General features: G+C 36.9%; 1 protein-coding gene across 4 annotated transcripts; it reads right to left on the reverse strand.

The window, feature by feature from the left end:
• Positions 1-726: 726 nt before the first annotated feature.
• Positions 727-25,770, reverse strand: LOC121295040 (golgin subfamily B member 1-like). Of its 4 annotated transcripts, none has more exons than XM_041219329.1 (30): positions 25,616-25,770; positions 24,767-24,827; positions 24,396-24,542; positions 24,048-24,194; positions 23,529-23,651; positions 22,570-22,749; positions 22,125-22,310; positions 21,818-21,940; positions 21,402-21,515; positions 20,734-21,004; positions 20,338-20,453; positions 19,809-19,926; positions 19,611-19,702; positions 18,843-18,993; positions 14,792-14,904; positions 14,183-14,273; positions 13,188-13,318; positions 12,795-12,842; positions 12,084-12,193; positions 11,664-11,832; positions 11,384-11,488; positions 7,312-11,082; positions 4,589-4,746; positions 3,347-3,494; positions 3,073-3,222; positions 2,760-2,921; positions 2,337-2,434; positions 2,062-2,196; positions 1,816-1,915; positions 727-1,518 (listed from the first exon to the last, which is right to left on the reverse strand). In XM_041219329.1, exons 2-30 carry the CDS (start codon positions 24,809-24,811, stop codon positions 1,360-1,362), a joined length of 7,461 nt encoding a protein of 2,486 aa, XP_041075263.1. In that variant the 5' UTR covers positions 24,812-24,827; positions 25,616-25,770; the 3' UTR covers positions 727-1,359. The 4 variants fall into 4 exon arrangements, 3 of the variants coding, with proteins under 3 accessions (XP_041075263.1, XP_041075262.1, XP_041075264.1); XM_041219328.1 differs by having other exon boundaries at positions 14,150-14,273; XM_041219330.1 differs by lacking the exon at positions 12,795-12,842 and having other exon boundaries at positions 14,150-14,273.
• Positions 25,771-25,965: the final 195 nt, after the last annotated feature.

Consider the following 25,965-nt stretch of genomic DNA (forward strand, 5'->3'; position numbering starts at 1 on the left):
TGCTAACTTGGCATCTTTCCCACTAAACAGGTTGCCCACAGCCTTTCACACGTTTAATATTACAAGATAATTTATTGCATGGGTGTCTGTGGCCTATTGAGGAAAAACAGGTTTGCTTGCATTGTCACAGAGAGGCATTTTGGTGTCTTGCAGCGGGCTAAAAATAACTGGCAATGTACCACACACTCAACAAACAGTGCCACCTGCCTGTAAAACGCAGTTTAGTGGAAATAGTTTTGCATTTTAGGTATCCAGGTTTATCCAAACACCTATGTAACCCATATATACAACAACTTCTAATATTTGTAAAAGGTAGCAGGTTGTATATAAAAACTATACAGGCTTTTTTTTCATATGTAATTGCAAATACTCAGGAGGGTATAATCTTCACTTATTAAACAGTCACTTCATACCACAGATATTTGGATATTACAGAAGAAACACTTCAACAGCTGCTGTCATAGTCAGTAGGACAGATTAAGAAATGTTACAATAGTGGTGAATATGTTTTTTTCATATCTGAAAAGGGCAAAAAGCCTCTGTATTATCATTTAGACAGCAACACATAGCTCTTTACTCTATTGTCAGAGATATTTATGATGCAAGTGCTATTAAAACAAACGGTGCCAAGATGAAAAAGTTCAACAGAAACCTGATCCAGGAAGCAGACGTCTATCAGCTATAAATGTATTTTTGAAAGAATGGACAAATGAATGAGAACACATGCTGTTTTCAAATAACTTTATTAAAATTAATCTTATCATTCACATGAAAGCAAATACATTGCCAAACTACACTGCACGCTGAAATCCTCTTGCAAAAAGGCAGTGGAACATTGTTTCCAACATGAACAGTGCAACTACCATTTACTTGTTTAAAAAATAAAACCCAAATTGAAAATATCCACTCAGCAGTACTTAGTGTTACCTTTGATTTTCCACAATCACACAATATATACAGATCATTAAAATATAACAGCACAAGCTGCAATAAGCTTACAGCATATATGTGCTCTTAAAAGTGATTTATGATGTAAACAATTTTGATTTGAAATATATAATGAACTTTGTAACATAAGCGGCTGGCTTTACAGCCCTTGGTTACCACCAATCTTGAGGCAATATTAGGTAGTGCAAGATTAAAGCTAATCAGGCTCTGTGAAACTAGACCATGGGGATACAACCTAATATACATAAACCCTTAAACGATATACTCTTTTTGGCTGCCCTATCGAACTGCTTTATGAATAAATATAACAGCAGTTATCAGTGCATAGCTTAAACATGTAAATACATTATGGCACAACAATCCAATCATACAGTTTCCTTAATTTCAGTGTTTTTGCTGGTTTGAGAGTGTTTACAGAATTCCGGTCAGGCACATGAAGACAGCAACATGTAATGCCAACAGGTAAGTGAGGAAAAGGTAGCGAGATTTTGCTCTGGACGTCAGCAGCTTGGAGCAATACAGACTACGTCCACGCAGCCACCTCTTGACAGAAAGTGCTCCTCCTTTCATCTGGGTGACCAAACAAAATCAAATTAAAAAGACACATTAGTCAATACAGCAGAGAAACACACACCTGGTTTGAGCCTATTGCATTCACTGTATTTGTTTGACAGCAAAAAAACAAAAACACCTACTGCTCAAAAAAGGTGAAAAACTCATGTGCCAACAATTGAAGAGCTCTTGATTTGAATCTCCTGCATTGTCATAAATTTCTAAGGTTACCCACCTTCCAAATACCTTATAAATGCATTTACTGTAAAGAAGCTTCAAAATTAAAATATTAAGAGGCATAGGTATTTTGCTCACCTTGCGTACTACAACATGTTCAGTGGGGTCTACTATTAGTGCATCACATTCGTCACCCGATTCCAATTGAATACTGTACTCTCTTGCAGCAGATCTGGAACTGCTTGCATCAAAACAAAAAAAGGAAAAACATGCAACAAAACTAATCAGAAGTTGTTGTATTACCAAAATGATTAATTAATCAATTAATCTGAAAGCATGTTACTTGGCGAGGCCTTGTGATCAATTATTATCCTGCAGACTTGCCTTTGAACTCTCTCTTCAGCCAGCCCTAAAGCCTCCTCTGCTGCTTTTCGCCTCGCCTGCTCCTCAGAGAGAGACTCTCCAAGCTGGGAAAGCTCTTGTTGGGTGGAATTGTACAGCTGCTCTGTATCTGTGAGCCTGTCCAAAAAGAGGAGCACACTAGTTGGACTTGCAACAATGCACAGGTGTTTTGCCTTTAGAACGGCTGCTTTAAATGAAACAGTTTTGGGTCTGCTGCAAGAGCCCCCCTCTTTAAACGAAATGGGCACAAATCTCACCTTTTCCTCAGCTCACTAACTTCCAAGCTTTCTATATCTACTACAGCACTGGCTCTTTCCTGTGGTGCTCCTGGAGGAACCTCTGCAGCCACTTCTCCCTGGACAAAAAGAAATGGTTACTACGATTAATTTATTTGGCAGACTCCTTTATCCAAGGTGACCTACAGGTGTTACAGGGCAGTACAGGGTTATAATGCAAGATTAATATTTAAATATAGTATAGTTTACAGTAAGTGCAATACTAGTAGAATACAAAATACAGGTTAGGATTACAATAACGTATATCTACAAATGACACAGTAGTGCATTTGTGTATTAGCTGAGGATCCAGATTTTGATTAGGTCTGTTGCAAAAAAAATGGAACTGTGTAAACAGTAAGGAAACTTTTAAAAAGGAAATATTTAAGCATGCTTTTTACTCACTTGTACATGGCCCTGGAAGGCAGCCTGTATCTGCAGTTGCCTCTCCAGCCAATAACATCGGTTCTGCAGCTCATTGTGATGCAACTGAGTATCACGCAGAGTCTGAGTAACAGCTTTCAGCTGGGTTGTCAGGTTAGTTTTCTCTTCTATGGTCTGCATCATCTGGAAAGTTAAAAATAAACGTGAGGACAGTTAAGACATCTGTTCGGCTGAAGTCGTGCTATAAATGCAATGCGGCTTTGTTGACATCCATATTGCTCTGAAAACATGAAAACAATGAGGACCAAAAATGATTTTAAAATCCCTTTCATACCTTGCCGTTCAGCTGCTGAAAGCGCAGGTCTCTCTGGTGAATCTCTTGTAGGCAACGCTGCAAGTCACTCTGAAGCTGGATGCGTTCTGTTAATAGAAGCTTCACCTGATCTGAGGAATCCTCGTTTGCCACCAAAGTATCACTTTCGGTCTGGGGGGGGTGTGGAAAAATTTAACATTTTATTTTTAATTGCGAAAGAAGAAGACCACAATTAGAAGTTTTAACCAAGTTACAAAACAATAGCTTAAAAACACTGTTAAAGGATTTCCTTTACCTTGATGGGATAAATACCACTGGATTTCCTGGATTCTTCAGGGTAGAGTTTCTTCAGTTCAGAAATCTCTCTGTCTTTCTCTGCAACCATTATCAAGTACTGTTCCTTGAGGGGCCGGGATTCTGTGAGAAGCAGGTTCTTCTCAGTCCTAAAAGACAAAAGGTGCCAGACACAAATAACAATTGACATGCTACAACAAATTGTTTATGGAGACTGTGCTATGCTTCCTAGCAACAGTACCACATAAGTCTCTGGCTACACTATTGGATAAACTGCCAGTACTACATACCAGAAATGCCAGCAACTTAAATTACTTGCGCTAAGCATAGCAATGGCAATGTGCTTAGCACAGTTATAGAATGAAACAATTAAATTATTCCAAATTCTGAAAGACAGCCTTGAAAAGCAATAGCGATACATTTTTGTACTCCTCTCATACAACGTAACACTTAAAAGTTTAAAGAGAATTAATTTAAATTAGCATGCTTATAAATGGGAATACAAGGACTGACGGTTGATTGTGACCAGTGCTAATCAAAGTAAAGGTCAATTCATTAAAATAACAATTGCTTTTGCACATACAGTACAAAGTGACATTGATTCAAATAAGCAAAAAAAAAAATAAAAAAACTTTTGTCTTCAAGATTCAATTTAAAAATACCCTATAAAAAACTACTGATTCTAAAAACTATGCTATAATAAAAAAAAAGTGCTACTTAACCAAAACCTGTGTGGTAAAATAAGGGCACCCACCATATAAGCTAACTTCAAGCAACATTCATCTGTAAATCACCTGCCTACATCAAGTTCAGGTCACAGGTATTGCCATGATCTGAAAGTTAGATAACATCTTGTTCCCACGCAATGAGACTTGAGACATAAACTCCATATGATGTGCCATGCAGCCGGTCTGAAATAATCGTAGTTAGGATAGTAGTTAAAATAATAGTATTTTATGATGGAACAAATCAACTTAAAATAAGCAGACCTTATTACGAGTCACACATCTAATTCCAATATCATTAGACTTATTAATCAAAGAAATTATATTTCAAGGTGCCAGACTGAAATATTAGGCTGCATTAAAATCTCCAGTGTTTAAGGAAAGCAGCTGCATATTAACAAAGCAGTCTCTGTTTAGCTACAATACTGGGAAAAAAAAACATGTCTCTATAGACGCTCTATTTGGACTTGCTACAACTATTTGAAAACGAAGCTAGATTAGTTTCATTGGTAACTAACCTTAGCTCTGCAAGCTCTGTCTGGTACGCCCCAACGTCTTGCTCGGTTTGCAGTCTGAAGGCATCAGCTTGCTGCAGGGCCTTTTGAAGTTCAGCCGCTTTACTTCTCACCTGGGGCAACTCCATACATTCAGCCCTCAGGCTAGTGATCTCTTGTAACTGAAAACAAAAAACGTCTTTCACAAATCTGCAAGACATTGCTATTTGTTTTTGGTATTGACAGTGTTTTGTTGCGTTCATGTACATGTGCGGTACAGTTTGTTATAAAAAAAAAAAAAAAAAAAAAAAATCAGGAATATATACAGCTTTTGCGCCATCTAATTTAAATTATACATGGGTCTCACACCACCACCATGTATAATAATAATACTGTAAAACCCTAATGTTTATAGGAAAATTATCATCCATCATATAAAAAAATAAAATAAAATGAACAATAATAATTTAGTTTTGTAGTGCTACCAACACACTTACCAGCCTGTAATTTTCAGCCTGGAGTACAGCACAGTTATTCAGATCAATGGCACTGTTCACATATGAAGCTGCAGAAACTGCCCCCTCTCTGGACTCATATACTCATTTGACCCACCCAGTTCTTGCAACAGCCTATCTCTGTCATCCTGTAGACTGGCCATTGATTTGGAAAAGGCAGTCATCTGCAAGACTCCTTTTCAGAGGAAAATCTCCTAATTTCTATATCTCTACCAGACACTGCTTTGCGCAGATCTTCTATTTGAACCATCAGCTGATTATAAGTATTGTCACTTTCAAAAGGCAGATAGTGTCCGAATCAAAACCGCTCTTTCGTTTACCAACGCTCGTTCAATTCAGATGTAGCATCACTGAGCTGTATTTCAAGTTTGTTAACTTTGTCTGATGAAGTTTTCAGTTCATCGCCATACTTCATTTGCATGTGCTTAAAGTCTTCAATGAGTTTGTCCCTATCATTCTGCAAAGCAGCCATTGTTTTTCCAAAAGACTCATTTTGAGATTTCAGCTCCTTGTTTAGAGTCTTGGTTTCCAAAATGGTCTGTTCTACCTGCATCAGGTCTCTTGAAATTTCTACAAATCGTTGGTTCTGCAATTCAGTGCACTCGTCTATTAGCATCTGCTTTTCCTGCTGGTGTTGTTGCTGTGCAATGTTAACAGTCCGTTGCAGACTTAATAGTTCTTCAGTCTTTTCAGTGATCTTTATGTTTGCCCTTTCTAGTTCTGATCTCACTTGTTCAATTTCTATGCAAACTCTTTTGAATCATCTTCAAGTGCTTTTTGGGAATTGGCTTTATTTTCTAACTCAAGTCATATCTGACATTTTGATTTCTTGATCATGAAAGGCAGTATGCATTTTGTTTTCTTGTTCTTCCAATTACATCTTTACTTCCTGCAAAGATTTCTCTTTTTTTTCAAGATGCGCATTAATGGAATTCAGCTGACTCTGCAGTGCACCTATGATCTTCTGGTTGTTTTCAAACTCTTTTAATTTGCCACAATAGTCTTGCTGAATAGTGGTTAGTCGTTCCTTGGTAGTTTTCAGTTCTTCAGCCTGTTGAGAAAATTCTATTCTACTCTTCCTTTTGTTGTATGGATTCTGTTCTTGGGTTTCTCTCTTTTTCTTGAGTCTCCTTCATAGCTTCCCTTCTGGCTAAAAGGGCTGCATGCAGTTTCTTTTGTAAAAGCTCTTTCTCTTGTTTCTAATATAATCGTAAATCTCGAAAAACTACTCACTTCTAAATCTTTTGTTGTCATTTTTGTATTACTTTAGTATAAATACATGTCAATTTCGATTCATATGTTGTTTTTTTCTGACTTTATGTGAACGAAAAGACACACATTTGTCTGTTTTCCCATTGGAAATAGTGATATTTCGAAATATCACTGTCCTGGTCACAAAAGCAAAGTTTGTGTGGAATAATAGCCATTTTCTATTGAGGCATAAGCAATTAGGAAATAACACTTACTACCCAAGAACAAAAAAAAAAAATTGTTACACGCCGTTATAGAACTTAGTTTAAATATAGAAATAGCCAATTCTTCCTGTAGATTCATTACTTGTTGCTGTAATAAACACACTTGCTTCTTTTCATCCTGAATGTAATTGTCTTTTTCTGACATTTCAGACATTTTTTGTTGCAATACCTCAGTGTTTTTATCTAATTCTTGCTTCAGAGGTTCCACTTCAGACTGATGTTTTAATTTTAATTGTTTCATTGCTGTCTGTAAAGTTAACTTTTCTTCTTCAAAAGCCAACAGTTTTTCTGACATTGACTGAGAGACTGAAAGATCATGCTGATTGGACAGTTTTTCGGTCTGCAAGTTTTTAATTTCTTTTTCCCTCTCTGACAGAATCTGTCTCGCTAACAAATCTTTTTTCTGAACCACTAAACACATTTCTTCTAATTTATTTAGATTTTCTGCAATGTGTTGACTCAGGTCTGCTACCAATATGTTATTTTCTGTTAGTTCATCAGAGCTCACTTTAAGTGCAGAAGACAATTCAGTAAACTTTCCCTGCATGTTGTCTAGGTCCTGTTGCAGTGCTTGGATTTTAACATCTTTTGACTTCATCTCATTTTCTAAACTCCTCAACTGCTCAGTTAGAAGACTGCCTTTCTGATTATCCCTATCAAGATCAGCTAAACATTCCTTTTCTGAATCCATTAGGGTTTGTTCTATTTTCTGAATTTCTAATTTCAATCCGGTGATTTCTTCACCTTTGGCACTAACCTGCATTTGAAGTTGTTTTCTCTCATTCTTCAGTCGTTCCCCTGCTTCATTCAGATTAGCCACCAGTTGCTCAAGCTTCTGCAATTCATCTTTCTTTTTCTGCAGTTGGTTGTTGTAGTTCTTGGTAAGTTCCTCTTTCTCTGCAATGGTTCTGTCAATGTCTCGTTTCAGAACCAATTTTTCTCTGACCGCTGAATCCAGCTGCTGTTGTAGGTTTTGAGTCATTAACTCCATTTCTTTATTTAAGTTTGAATTTTTTTCATTCAAAGACAGAATTTCTGAATTTAGGGTTTCTATGTTTTGTAATTGTTTAGCATATTTGCTACTGAGGGACTGTACAATAAGTTCTCTTTCTTCCACAGCCTGGTTTGCTATGTTCAACTGTTCCACAACTTCAATGTTTTGTGCTTTTTGTACCTCTATCTCAGCAGCCAGAGCATTCTTCTTTTGCTGCAGATCAACATATGAAACCTTGTTCTTCTCCAGTTCAACTTTGAGCTGCTCCACTTCATTTTTAAGTGTGCTTGAAGTGTTTTCTGCAACCTTTATAATGTTACCCTTTTCACTTATCAATCTGTGAAGACTAGATATCTCTTCATTTTTTTGTGAAACAGCTGAATTGATTTCCCGTAGCTGCTCAGTCTGTGCTGTGTATTGCTCTTGTAGATGAAAGAAAGCTGTCTGTTTTTCCCCAGCTGATTTATCTAACATTTTAGATTCCGAGGTTAACTTTTGCACTTGCCTTTGTAGTTGATATATTAATTCTGTGCTTTCCATTAACTGAGATTTGAAAAGTTTTGCTTCCTCCACTTGGTCTTGCAGTTCCTGCATTGCCTTGGTTTGCTCCAAAATACAAGTCTCTGTTTTCAAGATAGTTTCCTTCAGTTGGTTTATTTCAGAGCTCTGAGTGGTGATGTGTTCATTCAGCCCTGAAGTGGTCTCTTGCAAGGTTGAGAGCTGGTCTTTAAGACTCTCACATTCATCCTGTTTATTTTTATATTTTAAAATGAAATCCTCCTTTTGAACCAGTGAACTCTCTTCAATCACTTTCAGATTTGACTCCTTTTCTTTAACAGTATCTTTCAATGCATCTGACTCGGTAGTTACTTGCTCCAACTGAACTCTGAGCTGAGATGCAGTATCTTCCAGATCAGAAAACAGGGCCTTTAAGCTAACATAATCAATAACTTTTTTTTTCAGCACTGCCTCTTTTTCGGTCATGCGGCATTTTAATTGATCAGACCTCTCAGTCACAATTTTAAGTTGACTCTGGAGATCAGAGATCATCTGCAGGTATTCATTAAGTTGTGATTTTAACAGCTCAGATTCTTCTGCCTTATCCTTAAACTGTTTAATTTCTTTTTGCTGCATGTTCAGGGTCTTTTCTTTTTCCTGCAATGCTTTCTGCATATCCTGACCTTGTGGCTGTAGCTCAGCAATTACTGCTTTATTCTCAGACAGTTGACATTCCTGTTCCACATACTTTATCTGCAACTGCTTTATCAACAAGTCTTGCCGATTCAAAAATTCAGTTTTCTCTTGTAAACTTATATTTAAGCTCTCTGCGTTAGTATGCATGTCATCCAACTGTTTGTTTAATAAAACTATAGAATCATCTTTTTTGGATAACTCTGATTGGAAGACAGCAATTTCATTCAACTTTCCTAATATATCTGTTTTTGTGTCCTGAATTTCTGCATTTAATATTTGGACCTGGCTCTGCAACTCTGCAGCTTCAGTTTTGCTCAGGGTTGCTTGTTCATGAAGTTTGCTGTAATCAACATTACGATTATTCAGAGTGGCTTTAAGATCCTCATTCTCAGATTTCAGTTTCACAGATTCTTCATTCATGACATCAATTTGACTACTTAGTACAGCAATAGCTTCATTATTCCTTTTTAATTCATCAAACAGGTCATTACATTCACATATTCTATTTTGAAACGCTACTTCTTTTTCTTCCAAACTCTGGGTAAGTTTCCTGCCTTCATCTTTTACGGACTCTACTTCATTTTGTAAATTCACAATAGACTTGTTTTGCTGGTTTATTTGTTTCTGCAAGGAATGACATTCAGTAACTTTCTCTTGTAGTAACAAGTTCTTTTCAACCAGCCCTGATTGTAATGCATGATTCTGTTCTTTAAGCATAGGCAGAGTTTCTTGTAGTTGCCCAAGCTGGCTTTGTAGATTTTCACATTTAGTAACTCCGTCAATAACTGATTGTTCCTTTTCAGCAATGTTACATTTTAACTGAGCTATCTGCGAAGTGAGAAGCTGTACCTGGTCTTGCAAATGTGCAACCGATTCTTGGGTCTTAGCAAGCAGTTTAGTAAGATTATTACATTCACTTGTTTTATCCACCAACTTTTCAGCTACCACATTTTGATTCTGCTCTAAGAGCTTAACAAGTTCTTCTTTTTCTTTCTGCATCACTGCTACAGTCTTTTCATACTCTGAAATGTGGAGCTCATTTGCAGATATCTTATCCTGCAACTCACTAACAAGATTGTGTTGCTTTGATTGCAAACTCTCCTGGTCAGTTAGCTCTCTCTTGAGCTTTTCACTCTCATCAGTAAGCTGTTTCACTTGACATTGCAGATTCTGATTTATTCCCAGCACATCAGCAGCCTTTTCATTTAAATCAGCAGCAAGGTTTGTTTGAACCAGAATTTCATTGTCCTTTTTCTCAAGAGTGGTCTGGAGTTGCTCATTTTTATTCTCGAGAGTCTTCACTTCTGTTTCCAGTTTCAAAATAGATTCAGATTTTACCTCGAGCTGTTCCTTGTGTTGTACACATTCTGTCTCTTTGACCTGCAACTTTAGATTTAGTTTCAATTTAGTTTCTTCTGCCTCCTGCTGAGCAACCTTAAGTTTTAACTCTAGACAGGATATAGTCTCCAGGTTTTCATGCACTGCCCAATTAACCATTTCTTGGTGTTCCATTTGTTCTGCAAGTTGTTTGGATAATATGAGAAGCTCTTCATCTTTTCTTGCTACCTCAGCAAGCAGCTTGTTGCATTCATCCTTAAAAGATTTCAGTTCTGTTTCAAAACTCTGCTCTTTTTTCTGAAGCATGTTCTCGAGATTCTTGTAAGCAGTATTTGTTTCTTCAAGCTGAGCAGCCAGCTTATTTGTCTCCCCAAGGTTTTTGGTATCTACCTCCTGCAATCTCCGAGATGATACAGTAACCTGCTCTTTCAGAGAAGATAACTGAGTCTCACATTCTGCAAGATGAGTGCGATGAGTAACATTCAGCTTTTGAATATCGGTTCGTAGGTTCTGAATAATTCCATTATCATCATGAACTTGTTTTACAAGTTCTTCAACCTCACTGCATTTAGCTTTATTTTGCTCTCTAATGTTGCTCAGTTCCATCTCCATATCTTTCAGTTGTTCCATAAGAGAGGCAAGCTTGGTGCTCATGGCCTGCTCATCTGAAGACTGGGACTCTCTTATTATTTGAGCCTGCCTCTCTGCCTTCCCCAAAGCAGTCTCCATTCCACCCATCTCCTCCTCTTTGTATTTCATTTGTTGTTTCAGCTGCAAAACCTGATCAAGGTACTCAGTCATACTGTTGGAAAGGGCAGCGATTTCTTTGTCTTTCTGCAAGAGAACATCTTTAAGACTATCAATCTCTCTCTCGCAGCTTTGAAGGTCGTGAATCAGCTGAGCACGTTCTTCCAAATGGGTGGAATTTAATTTGTCAAGTTCATCATTAGTCTGATCCAGGTCACACTGAAGCATTTCAATGGCAACATCTTGCTTTTGAGTCTAAAAAAATAAAAAAAATAAAAAAAATAAATAAATAACACACGACATGAAGATATAAGGCCACCTCAAAATGTTATATAAATTGACTTGATGCGTCAGTTTTGAAAGCTTTTATTTTTACGTTGCGTCAGTTCAACGCTGGTCCAGCTGAAACAGTAACAACAACATTGTTATTGACATTAACATAACTAATTCTGACAATACCATTAATAAAATCACATATACATACACACTTATACGTTTATCAAAGTCGTACTAGAAACAACCAGAAAAACACAATAACATATTTGTAAAAAGTTACCTTTTCCTTGGCAGAGTTCAGTCTGTGTGTAAGGTCTCCAACAGAAGTCTTCAGTTCAGAACACAGTTTTTCGTAAGTACAACACTTCCCTGTAACTTCAGACACCTGAAAAGAATATATTGCAAAACAAACTGTTGCTCCAACAATAATACTTTTATAAACTTTAAGATACTGATAATGTTAAGTTTTATTTTCAAAATAAATCTTTAAAAATAAGGTCATACACCCTGCCCCTCAATAAATAAATAAATAGGCCTGTGGTTGCATTGCACATCCTTACATTTTGCTCAGCTTGCAGAAGCTTGTCATTGAGTTCTTTGTTTTGCACTTCCTTCTCCTTCAAAGAGTCTCTGATGTTTTTGATTTGTTCCAGCTTTTCAGAGGTTTCCATTAGTGTCTGCTCTTTCTCAATCAGGGAAGACTGAAGAACTTCTTCCCTGTCTCTAAATCTAAATTATAAAAAAAGAAATAAAAGATCAGCAATCTAATTTGTCTTTTTTTGTTTGTTTAAATGTATGTGTAAACCAGATAATAAACAGCAAACAAGCCTTTCCAAATAATTATATGTAAATAGAATGCTTTTTATCTGTACAACAATAAAAAGAGAATTGTTTGAAAATGCTACTTTTCCCCAAAACATTGCATTAATTTTTTAATTGCTAAATAAATCTTTTTTTATTACTTTGGTTTCATTTCTTACCCTTTTAGCTGTTCATGTAGACTAGAAATCAGCACCTGATGTTTTTCAGTGTCTCTGTTATGCTGACTGCGCAGATTAGTTAGCTGGCCCTGTAGACGTTCGTTTTCATTCTGCATTCAAAAAACAAATCACAGAAAAAAACACCACCACATTGATAGATGTTCAAACCCATTTATTAACTAACACACCTTGGGGCCCCTAATAACTGCAAAACACACATACGTACGTATCCCAGTTGTTAGATATATGAAGCAAAACGGTATCTACAATTTAGTTAGCAGTACTTTACGTGCAAAATCCAGTTTATCAAAACATACCCACACAGCATAAAAGGAACCTACTTTTGATTTTTTTTTTTTAATGTATTGATTTTTTGTCAATTGCTTTTAGAAAAAAGCCAATTCTTATGAAGATCATAGGTGTTAAGTTTACTGTCGCCCCCCACCCCCCATGTAACCGCACTGGTGAATTGTCACATATATTATATAAGCTCCTTTTACCTCATTGAACTGAGTTTTACAAAGAAGTGTTCTTAGATTAAGATCCCTTCCACGGTGTAAACACAACAGAACCACATAATTCACTGCCAGCCATGACCGATACACACACCCACGTACGTGGAAACCAAACCAGACGATATGGGTGACAAACAAAATGCAAAGCTGTCACCTCTAGAGGGTGTGTTTGCTAGCACACAGGGGTAACACACACCTGGGTAACCCTCAATGGCTGCCCCTCTTCATCTACATCAAACGCCACCTGTGTTAAAAGGGTTTGTTACAAGATCCTAATTTGCACAAAGACAAAAAACCCACATTTTCTTCAGCTGTTTTTTTCTATTCAAATCTTAGAAGGTTTACAGTGGTAGAAATGAACGACACCAACACCATATATAACACTGCAACACTGCATCCTCATGGTGGTTTCTTTTTACTGATTTATTATATAAAAGTAAATAACACAAATTTTATGCAAATTATTTAATCATTCAAACCATGCAACACATTGTTTTGCCTTTCAAAAAATCTGATTGGACTTAAAAAAAAAAATTGTGCAAAATCATACTTGTTTCTGCATTCATTCAAATTTGAACAAAGTGCATACCTGTAGTGACTCTATTCTTGCTTGAAGCTGTAACCTGTCCTCAAGATGTTGACATCGTTCTTCAAGTGTCAAGATCTGCTCTTGGAGCTGGTTCCTCTCCAATTCCAGCTCTTCAACCACAGACCTCAGTCCTGCATAATCAAAGAAGCACCACAACAGAGTCAGGGACATGAATATAAATAATATATTGCTCGGCATTACATGATACGTAACAAATGTAAGTGATACATCATGTTTATGTATTTAAACAACAACAATACTCCAAATGCGTAGCAGGGACATTTTATACACATTTACTAACTAATATTATGCAAGAAATACAAACTGCAAATGCCTGTCTTTGCCTGTCTCTACCCATGAGCCTTGCCTGTTCACTAATAATGAAGGAAGCAGGTAACTTTTTTTTTTTTTTTAAATAAAAATCAAGTACTGTTCCTGATAAGTTCTACTTCTTTTATCGACTTATACATACACTGAGTGACAAAACCGGACCAACACTGACAAACACCACAGATTAAATGAACTGTGCCTGGGACTGAAGTACACGTTAGACTAAACCTGTCTTACTCTGGCAAGTGGAATCATGTTAGATGCCCTTAACCACATGTTCTTAATTCTAAGAGAAGATCAAAAACATGCATCTTACCAATTATGGACCACGGAGTACCATATAATAATAAAACACCAGTATTGGCACAGACCCATTCGTAAACAGGGACCAAGTAATAATGAACCTAAACTAGGCAGTTCATCCAGCACGCACACGCTTGAAAGTAATTTCTAAAAAAACAAAAGGAAATGGTCAACCAAAAATTTTAAAAAATTAAGTACAGACAAGGCCAATAAGGGTTAGAAACTCCACAAAAATGGGTTATATAAATAATAATAAAATTGCAAAATTAAAATCCACATAGAACAAAACAATGTGCATGCTTTAATAAACTGTCTAGTAGGTATCACACCTGTACTGTCAGAAGTGTACTCTGGCCACCAACCTCCCATGTTCTCTCCATCAGCAAAATCACTGCTGTCTAAAGTGTTGTTGGGATCCTGATAAGATTGCTTTCCATCAAATTCAAAATCCTCCTGGGAGCAAATCAACAGGGGTATGCAAGCGATATAAATAATACAACAATAAAACACCTTCAGCAGACCTGAAACATACACACTCAGTAATATTAAATTCCTTCCCAACATTACTCTGCAAAATCTTCATGGAGAATAACGGCCCGAGGTCTTTCTTAGACATCAAAAAAGTAGGAGCGTAATTCTTCATCTGTGTCTTTTAGCTGGGTCTTTACCAGTGCACAGTGTTACTATCCCTCAATATGCCACAAAATAACAGAAAGATACATTTGGTCTAAGCATAAGTAATAGATGTGAAAATACAATTAACTGTATTGATTGAAATACTCATTTGTTGTTGATTAGGGGTTGATACAATTGTGGCCTTTGAGTATAATACTTTCCATAACCAAAGCAGGCTTTAAAGGGTATCTGTGGGGAAATTTGAGTATATTTCAAAATCTATCATTACCATTATAATATGTTTTTTAGTATCAGAAAGCAACACTTTACTAATGATACATTTGAACTTCTCCTACCTGCAGATGATTGTGAGAGCTGTTAGCAGCCTGCTTCTGCTTTCCTTTTTTAGGTCTGAGCCCTCGAGTTTGCGCCAGCTCCTCCTCCAACTCCTGCTGCCGAGTGACCAGCACTGGATCGGAGCAGCCAGGAAAGAACCAGTCATCCTCAATCAGTTTTGTGCCACAGGAAAGCAATTTAATTCAGACTTAGAGCACAGAGCGTAAGTAAGAACAGAACACAACGCGGAAACACGGACAGACTCGCAATGAGAAAACATGGACAGACAAAACTCAGAGACAGATCTGGAAACACTCAGCACCACTGACTTTGTGACTTCCCCAAAACAAAATACAAATAAAAAGATTGCTGTCTGTTACATCAAAATTGGACTACTTAAGTACTACACCAGTTAGTAAATGTATAGGAACGAACATTTTTAATAACTGAAAATCTTCTTTGAACGTTTCCAACTGCAAATATATGTTTTTTTCTAATCTTAATAATAATTAATGTATTCAATAATCTAGGGCCGGTTTTTCATAACGTAAAAAGTGATCCAGATTTTGTAATCCTAGACTTTGTGATCGAGATTACTTTAAAAACAAAACTAATTTTGTAAGCATAACTATTTGTAATGTGGATACAGGTAATCCAGCCGTGACATTTTGAAAAAACAGATCAAAACAATCCAGATAAAATAAATTTGGAATGCCAAATTTTGGAATACAAAATCCAGATCACTGTATCCAGATTAAAAGTTTTGAAAAACCGGTCCCTGGATGATAACATCCCCAATTATAAATATCTACTTGCCAATATTACCAACTACAATCAGTCTAATACATCAAAAAACAGAACTGCCATTAAGAAAAACATGACTTCGCTTATTGTAGTTAGTTTTCTTCTTAAATATTACTTCCATGGAGAAGGCACAAAGAAAATCTGACACTGCAAAATGGCATCACACTTGTAATCTTGAATTCAATTTCTTTGCAGAGACAGTTAAATATTTATGAATTTGTACAAAACATTTTAGGAAAACATAGAAATGAATAGTAATTAAAGTCAAATCTGTAACTTAATACATTTTAGTTAATTGTGTTACAGATGCAATAGTGATAAAACAAAGTACATTCCCATCTGTTTTGTGATTTAAAGAACACACATTAAGAAACTTGCTGTTGGCATATAAAACAAAAAAGGCTCTATGCACAGCAAAGAAAACATATGATTTACAATTATTTTACATTTAGACAAGAGGCAGTCCTACTTTTCTGTTTAAATTAAATTTGCAACTATCCATTCCCTAACAATTTTCCAAGCTTCATAATATTAAGTAGTCTTAAACTTGCACACATTAAAAAGTCTGCCCTACTTTATAATGCATGGTCTTCTGACAAAGTAATCAGAAGTTCATGCACTGAGCACATTTTTGAATATGCCAATGAATCATTCTCTTGCCTTAACTAACAAAATCCTACTTAAACTAGCCAATAAAAAACTTGCAGTGAAGCCTGTAATGGCTCAAACTGCTATGCAAGGGGAGTCTTACCAGTTACCATTTTACAGTTCAGGACAAAATGGCTTTTCATGGGCTCACAGTATCCTTATTTCTCAACACTACTAGTTATTTTGTTAAATCTAACATAATAACATATCATAAAACATATCAGCATGCATTATGGCCTTTAAAAGCTAATGCCAGAAGCAGTATTCAATTAAAATCTATCTATCAGAAGCTGTAGAGCTACCCCAAGTCTAGAAGGGTTAAGTAGAGGTATTGTTAATGAGAGTGAGGTTAGAAATAGCTACGAAATCAAACATTAGTGTTGACATGCAGTATATAGAAACATAAACAGACAAAACTACAGCAGCTGATATTGCTGTACTGCTGGTGATTTACCCTCTGGTGAACTGTGACCTGGGAAATCATAAGCAGTACAGTGCTGTCAGTTACAGAGACCTGCATGCACAAAACTGATGGGAAACTGTTCTCAGTGGCTGGCCAAATCACAGTGTGGAGTGGAGGGGGCAGGGGCACTGAGTGCTCAGCAGGAGTTATGGCAGAAAGATACAAAAAAATAAATAAATAAATAAATAATACACAGAAACACAGCATGCTCAACCTAACAAACAATGCACAAATTGTTCAAAACCAATGAAGAAAAACGCTACTAAATACGTATTTATGGCCCTTTCATATCCATCCCCTTTAGTTATTTTAGACCTCAGTGCTGCATTTGATACTGTGGATCATGTTCTTCATGATAAGTGATCCTGCTTCAAGAAATTAACATTAGCTGCATTAAAGTAACATTATAAAAAGGTGGCATTGTTTTAATTAGGCAATTCACTGTTTGTGATTAGTACCAGGTAAGTGTGGTTAAATTGAATAGAGGCTGATCTGCAATTTGATTGTTATACATGCAGCTTTTAATCATCTAGTTAGTTTAACAGACAGCTGGCCTATTTGTGTGCCAGCACGAAGCAGCGCTGTAGAAGACGCCAACTACTAGACAGGTCTGTAACCTCCCCCTATCGCTCCTGCCCCCACTATTACCTATCTGTCTCACGTGTCCTGCTGACTGTCACTCACATCCCTGTTATTCTGTCCTCTCTCTGCTGCTGCTCCCCTAACCTCACACCTCTGCCTCTCCCTCTCCTCCCACTCTCTCCCCTCCCACACTCTCTCTGGTGCCCTCTGGAACTGTCACTCCTCTGCTAACAAATCTGATTTAATCTCTGCTTTTGCCTCCCACCTCTCTCGATTTCCTTGCTCTCACTGAAACCAGGCGCGCTCTCTCCTGCTAACACTAACTCCTGCTGTCCTGTCCTGTCTCTACGTCCTGTCCAATACTCGACGTCCCACTGGATGGGGAGGTGGGACTGATTTCTCTCTCCCTCTTTTCTTTCCCCACTGACCTCTCATCACTCACTCTGTTAACACCTTTGAATTTCATGCTGTCCAATTATGCGCTCCCTGTCAACTCCTGCTAATCGTACTGTACCGTCCCCCTGCACCTCTCACTCACTTTCTCAATGAACTCGACTATCTCCTCTCCTCCCTCCCCTCTATGTCTACCCGAAATGTCCTGTTAGGTGATTTCAATATCCACCTCTCCAGCCCCACCTACTGTGCTGGATTTCTCTCTCTCATTGACTCACGTCCCAACCTCCCCCATACCATTTCTATGCTGATGATACTCAGATCTTCCTCTCCTTCCCCACTCTGACCCCACCACCCCCTCCGATGTCTCTATCGGTCTGTCTGCCATCTCCTCCTGGATGCACTTGCATCACCTCAAACTCCGCCTCTCTAAATCTGACCTCCTTTTCTTCTTCTCCTCATCAGGACTGCCCAGTCCATGACCACCATCCGGTGCCTCCTCAAGAGATACCTCTTAACACCTGTAAAACTCAGTTCTCCCCTTCTGGACAATACAGCACTCTGCCTTTAATGCACTTATCTGCTCCCTATTTTACTGTATTTAATCCTGCAATTAACCCAATCTGTTGTATCTTGTATTTCACGTGCACTTGTCTCTAACCCTGATGTAACTATCAACACTTATCTGCTCTTGAACTGACCCGATATCAAATCGTACTGTGTTTTGTATTTGCTCTTATTAGGTCTGAGGTCACTGTTTTGTATCTTGCTCTTAACTGTATTGTAATTCTTCATATGTATTTTTTTATACAACTGTAAGGTCATCCTGGGTAAGGGCATCTGCTAAGAAATAAATAATAAACTGAAAAGGAGAAGAGAAAGTGTGCTTAGCTTTAATGCACCCAGACTTTGGAACTCTTTCCACTCTCTATTAGAGGTGTTACTTCGGTCTGTCTTTTTAAATCAAGATTAGGCTCACTTTTACAGATTAGCTTTTTTTTTTTTTTTTTTAATGATGATGCATACTTTCTGTAAAGCATTCTGAGATACCATGGTATGAAAGGCGCTATACAAATACAATCAATCAATCATTAAGTAAATACCTGGATTTTCTAATTATTAGAGAATTATAGACCATTCACATTCACAAAACTAATTAGTTAAATTCCAAGCTAATTTACCTTCCCTTTCCTCTTCTAGATGTGTCATTCTTAAAGCCATTGCAGCTTTCTCCTCCCTGACCTGGTCACGAACATCCTCGGCATCAGACACCATATCCTGCCACTTCAGAACATGGCTCTGCAGCTCGTCTGCACTGCCGGATTCACTGGTCTACAACCAAAACCCACAGGCAGAAAGGTACATTAGTAACATCTATATCACCAGGTAAGGAGAACAAAAAGCATACTACCGTGTGTCTGTACAGGACATAAAGGGATACTATGCAAGCTTAATACTTCAATACAGTGTAGTTTACAGTAAGTGCAAATAATACAACTAAAATACAATATGAACTAGGATACGAGAAGTTATATCTGTAATGATATAATAGTGCAATAGTGCTAGGATAGTTATCAGCGGAGGATCCAGTAATGTGGTGCACAGATCAGTTAAGTCCAGTGCATAAGAGGAACAGTACTACAAGTGCAGTTTAAACAGCTGGATCTTGAGGAGGTGGTGAAAATAAGATCTACTTCTCACAACAAATGTCCCTGTCTTTACCAAAGTGTTTGCCCAATATATAGCATTAAATAGTTAGGTCAAAACCTGTGAATTAACTTGTAACAAATGCCCATGCCAAGTTTAATTAAATCTAGGTAATCATTTCCACACACATAGCCTTCCGGGGCTGTTGCACTAATATTTGGGATACAACATTCTTTAAATTATCACTAGGATCTCTGAAAGGGATCTTTATCAAAAATGATTATATTTATTTGTATTCAGACCTGAGAAGCTGCTCTTTTAGTAACTTGTTCCAGGTCAGCTTGCATCTTTCTTTGCTGTTCTTCATAGATCTCAAGTTTAGCCAGTAGCTCAGCTACAGCAGCAACAAAAAACAAAATAAAAAATGAAGTTGAGATAAAACAATATTTCTGTGTGCTACTAGTGGATATCTTTCAAAAGCAGCTCTTTAAAATAAATACCATTTAGTGTCTTAAGTTCTTCATACTCCTCCAGTTTCTGCAGAATCTCTTCTCTTTCTTCTTCAAGCTCAACAAGTTTATTTCTTAAGGTATTAATATCTGAGCTTGTGGGTCCAGACTACAAAAAAAGACACTGAATGTTACTTAGCTGTTCATATTAGTCATGAGACTTTTGGAAAACTGACACCTAGAAATCCCATGTACAAAATAGGTCTGGGATGCAATCAAATAACTTGCTGTGTTAATGAATACCTTAACAAGGCCTGTGTTCAGTTTGCTACGTTCAATACAATAATATTGTTTTCTTTCCAATTTTAGGCAGGAACATAATTGACAAGAATTAATTATTTAAAAGATTGCATTTGCTATATTAATAAAAAAAGAATAAGATCATTGAAGGCAGCTTGATAAACAGACATGTCTCAAGGCTACAGTAAAGCAAATGCTGGCAAATAAAGGAACGCAGTTTGCAGTTTTGACTATTCTAAATAGACAAACAAACCAAAAAGAATAAATTGCCTTTACTCACCTTAGCTTTTTTGAGTTCATCCTCCAGCTGTTTGATCCTGGATTTGGACCATGCTTTCATTTTGAGGAACTTGGTTTCAGATTTGCTGGCCTCCTCAGTTTTCAACTTTGCTTGTACTGTTGAAATCATTGGAAACATAAGTGAAATGGGAGACTTTCTAAGACAAATAAAACTGAAACAAAGCAATAACATTGGAGTGCAAAAAAAAAAAAAAAAAAAAAAAAAAAAAAAGTTAAAATTGCCAATTCACCAGGTAGGGTAACAACAAGCAATCCTATTCAAATCTATTTCTGGCTTTTTAGCATTAATAGCAAATTATCCACCATACTATGTTATTGCAGTAAATTGGTAAAGGTTTAATAAAGCATTATGATATTACAATGAACCACAACATACCTTCCAACTCTGCAATCCTCGGACTGCTACCAGCATCCACAGTGCTGTCCATGGCCAGTGCCCCAGCTTCCGTGTGATTTCTAACCTCTACAAGTTGTTTCTGGAGCTGCTGGTAAGCCTGCTCTTTCTCAGACAGTTCAGTTTCGTGCTTTTCCCTGACATGTTTCAGCTCTGTCTCGTGTTTCTGCATTAGGTCTCTCAGCTGGGCTCTCATTATATGCTTTTCAGCATCTAGCTTGGATTGCATGTTGTCTTTTTCCACTTGAAGACGCTTCATTTTTTCATTAAGTTCCGAAAATAAAAAAATAAAATTATACAGCACCTTAACAGTATAAAGTATTACTCTAATAAGCTATAACACTTCTCAGTGGACAGTTAATGAACCAGTAAGAGACATTATCTAACTGATCGTACCACCTACTGATAAGAAAATACTAACTTGCAGTTAATGTATACATGCATTTATCACAATATCCAGCCTCTTTCTTACTGCCCACAGCTCAGCTCTGGCCAAACTACACGTTATGAACTGAGAATGCCAAAAGAGAATGCGGCTATTCTAATTTTAATATAAACAAATATTTCACCCCTAGCTCAACAGTCCTCATACTACTAAACCTCACATTTAGCTAAATAGTATGCCTTAACTGTGCTTTTGAAAACATTACCTTAATTTGCTGATCCCTGGTGTCCAACTCCGTCTGCAGCACATCTACAACCTGGGTTCTTCCAAGCAGCACTTCCTCCTTCTCATGTAGTTTCTGTTTGAGGGTCTTCAGCAACTAGCAAGGACCAATCAAAACCAATTAACTATTCCCCCTCTTGTAAAGAAATGTTAGGATAAACCACTGGTGGCACCATTCACACCCCCCTTACTTTATTTCAAAGACATTTCCACGTGCATCAAGCAGACTACTGTGTGGCAGTACTCTATAGTGTAGATGTATCCAATACTAAGGTTTTTAATAAATAACCTAAAGAGCTACAGAAAAACACAATTACAGTAATTTGCTGCTAATGGCCATGCGGCTACATTTCCTGTATTCATTCGATTGGATTGGAATATAGCAATTACGATTTATACCTGTTCCAGTTCGGCACTAGCATCAGATTTTGCTGCCAGCTTAAAAAGCTCATGTTCATGCTTCTGGTATTGTTCAACAAGATTATTTTCTTTTTCCATAATAATATCTTTGAATGTCTGGATCTAAAACAGACAGAAATGTTAAAGCAATGTATTACATTTCACTTGTTGCAAAATAGCAGTGAGATGTGGGATGTTTTATGACATACAGACAACATTCATAGGAAATAAAGCATACAAGAGAACTCAAATCTTAATAAACACAAAACTCAGACATAAGCATTAAAAATAAAATAAAAAAACATACATTTTCCTTGTACATATTTTCTTTCCCCTCAAACTGTTTCTTTTCCGTAACAAGAAGTTCCTTCAGACTTTCTGACTGTTCCTTTAGAAGGCTGTATTTCTCCTCACTTTCCTCCACTTTCTTCGTAAGATTCTTGACAAGCGTTTGAAGGTCTTGCAATGGAATTTCCTTCTCTGTCAGCTGAACCTGTAGAACAAAAAAGAAAGTCAACATTTGATCAAGAAATCTAAGACTACGAAATAACTCAAGTAGGTAAAAAAAAAAACGTTTTGGTTAATGCTTTCAAATACAAATTCCCAATAGAGGAAGGAGGGAAAGTTAGTTCTGTCTTTATAAACCGGTACATATGGGCATGTTATAATATTACTGCAAGCATGAACAAAGCTGTATGCCACATGTACAGGTCAAAAGAAATAGTCTACTAAATCTTTTTAACTTATTTTACATGGGCAATCAGCTTTGGCTCTTCTGCTGGTGTAGACAATGCTCTAGCAGGGTTCTCTCCTGAAGCTATCAGTTGGAGGTCAAGGATGTAAGCCTCTTTTTCAGAAAGTTTCTTATCTTTCTCTGCAAGCATGGCATCTATCTCAAACCCACGCTGTCTCCGAGTCTCAATCTCTGCATTCTGTAGGAAAATAAAAACTATGTATCACCTACATGTCAAGGGTTAAATTGGAACCTTTATTATTACTGTAATTACCAAGTCCGAACTTTCTACCTGCATGCATGTGGGATTTCCACTCTGATGTGGGTGAAGCAGTGTCTGGTGATTCTGCTTATGGAGAGCTCTTTGTGCTGCTCATTAACTTTTGCTGTTTTCAACTTGTTGTTCTAACTGAACACTAATCAATGAAGCACAATATTTCTGCATTTTTTTTAAAAATTTTAGAAGTATAAATGCTCCAATAAACATAATAATCACAATAATCATACTTCAACGTTTTCTGTTTTATATATTAGGTGCGGATGCATTTACTGTAACAGCAAGCGGCTGGTTGCAATGGATACATTTCTTACTTGCAAAAGAAAAGCAAAATACAAGAGTACAGAAAGTGCAAGACGACAGAGTTGTACCGAATTCCTTTGGATAACTTTTATGTTGGTTTGAATAAAAAAAAGTTTATCAATGTTAATTATAATAGTTTTATCTTGAGGTTAATGTTTTTGGTATTGTAAGCATTTTAAATGGCAGACATTTAACATGATAAACATTCAATGAGTTAAAATCAGTGTGTTAATCAGAATATTCTTTTTATTGCAACTGTGGTACCATTCAGTCGAGTGAAAACTGTGAAGGGGTACTTGAGCTAAAAACTCCAGACAGAAGGGGTACAGTTTCAAAAAAAGGTTGAAAACCCCTGGCATACAAGGTTTAAGGTAGCCCACAATGTACTTGAGATTTACCTTGTTTTTCAACTCTGCTTTATATTGAGAAAGTTGGGTTTCCAGTTCTTCCACTTTCTTCTTAAGCACTAGGATTTTTCCACGGCTTGCTGCTGCATGATCCCGATTCCCATCTCCAGTTGCCTAAAGCAAAATTGTTCAAATTGTTTTCCTCACAAAAATCTTTTGAACACATTTTGCATTTCTAATTCAATAAACAAAACAGTAATATCTTCAAATTATGCAAACATTCAATCCTACAGCACCTTACACATGGGCAAGCTTGGAGGTTATCAAAGGTATTGCCATAAGAATTTCTAAAATAATACTCTGTTTGTTTGGCATAGATACTATAATGTAACGTCTCCTACAAAACTTGCTGTTTGAGTATTGTAGCTCTTGCATACTTGTGTGTCCATTTATTTATTCATTTTAAAAACTGAATAAGGGATCACTCTAGTGGTCAATGTAATATGAAAGTCTCCTTCCAGCTTGAATAGATATTTTTGTAACAAGTTAGAAAAGTAATTAGAAGACCACCTTCTTGAGACCTGCCGTTGCTTCTTTTGTTCCTGATGGTGTCAGCTGTTTCTTTAGTTCTTCCAGTTGAGAATTTAATGAGGTAACTTTGGCTTTATTTTGGAGTTTTATTTTGGAAAGTTTGGCTTCACATGCTTCTTTTTCCATCTACAAAAACATAAATAAAAAAAAACTTTACCATCTCAACATAAAACAAAATCACTACAATTTCCATTAGATGAATCCTGATTGCATCACAGCATTTCAATTTAAGGTATACTTGTATTCATTTTTTCGTATCCTTAATTTTAGTTGTTGCACAGAAAATGTAATGAACAGAAAAACTGTAAACCACTTTGTATTTAGTACCTTAATCTGTTCATCTTTGGTACGGAGGACATTATCTTTTTCCCGGATCAGTTCTTTCAGCTGCACAACTAGTTGTTCTGTCTGTGCCAGCTGTTCACATACATCAGCCATTGACTTGTGGTTCATCCCTTCCTGGGAGTCTGGAGCCTGAGGATTAGCACAAGTAGGGCACTGACCAACAGAAAACAACTGCAGCCAAGAACCAGTGTAGCTAATACACAATTTACGAACAATGAGTATAGCAACACAATACACGTATACCAAGATTTAACAAATAGCAATGTTAACAACACTAGATCAATGCTGTCATCTATATCTTCCAAATCTGTCACAAATGACCACTGATTTTCATCAGAAATATAAGTACTTACTCCTTGGGCAGGGGCTGACTCGTCTCCCGAGTACCACTTCCACATGGTATTAACAGGGCTCCTAAAATCCACACATTAAGTCACACATTAAGACAACTAATTCTATCCATGTGAACTGTGACCAATATCGCCCTGACAAGAAAACCTCTAGCCTAGCCTGTACAGAACCAAGGACACACGTCACATCAAACACGCACAGTGGGTGAATGACTTGAACCATTCAAACATGTGTAAATCTCACAGCAAAGCTAGCAGGTCACCATCCATCTACAGTGGTTTTACTTTTCTTTTTGCATAAAGATTTAAACCAACAGGTTTGAATTTGCACGAAAGTCATCCAATTAAAACAGCGAATGGTTACCCCTTAAATTATACTGTGGAATATTTCCTCCAAAGGCCTAGGATATGAATTTCAAATGTTTACATATTCCAGAACTCTCCCAAACTGCTTGCGCTAGGCCTTGGGGATAAACGTGCTGTATGTGAAGAGTTACAGCATCTATGCTGCCGTATTTACTAAAACACACCGTGGGCCTAATATTTTCATCTGTGTCAAAGAAATACACTAGAAGTACCTGACATGTAAACTTGTACGGACACGTAATATATTTATGTGCAAACATCGTCTATATTTACCATACTTGTCAACAACAAATACATAAATACATACAATCTCAAAAGATGATAACTAATGCAACATTTAAAACTAGTCAATAAACTAATTGTACTGATATTTTTAAAAGTAAATACTAAGCATTGTTTACTTATGTAGCTTTACGTCGTTTTAACTGAGTGGCGTGCTCAGCCTCGTAAACAAAGTATTGCAAACATCTAAACCAGTTGTCCTACCTGATTATATCTCGACCACTACGATGTTATATATGAACTTCACAAGAACATCAATCCGCAAATGCGATTTAATTCATATTTTCTTTTCATATTTATAATTCCTGGATATTTACAGAACCATGGTCCTTCAGCGTATAGCTATTTGGTCAGGTGGACAAACATAAGAGGGACGCTCTGACGAGCCACGCATGGGCAAGGTTGAACGTCAAGACGTCAGGGGAGTGGCTCGACGTGTTTATGAAATACCTGTAGCCAGAATTGGCAGAGACTGTTTTTCAATTTTTTTAATCTGATTAACAGTGATCCAAATTTTGTAATCGAATTATTATTTTTTTTTTTTTAAACGGATT

The sequence above is a fragment of the Polyodon spathula genome, chromosome 19, assembly GCF_017654505.1.
Source record: "Polyodon spathula isolate WHYD16114869_AA chromosome 19, ASM1765450v1, whole genome shotgun sequence".
In the NCBI taxonomy this organism is placed as follows: domain Eukaryota; kingdom Metazoa; phylum Chordata; class Actinopteri; order Acipenseriformes; family Polyodontidae; genus Polyodon; species Polyodon spathula.

Coding starts and splice junctions, on each gene's coding strand:
- LOC121295040 (XM_041219328.1), bottom strand. CDS start 24,811: ATGTGGAAGTGGTACTCGGGAGACGAGTCAGCCCCTGCCCAAGGA. Junction 11,833..12,083: donor CTACATGAACAGCTAAAAGG/GTAAGAAATGAA, acceptor TTTATAATTTAG/ATTTAGAGACAGGGAAGAAG. Junction 3,495..4,588: donor ACAGAGCTTGCAGAGCTAAG/GTTAGTTACCAA, acceptor TTTGTCTTTTAG/GACTGAGAAGAACCTGCTTC.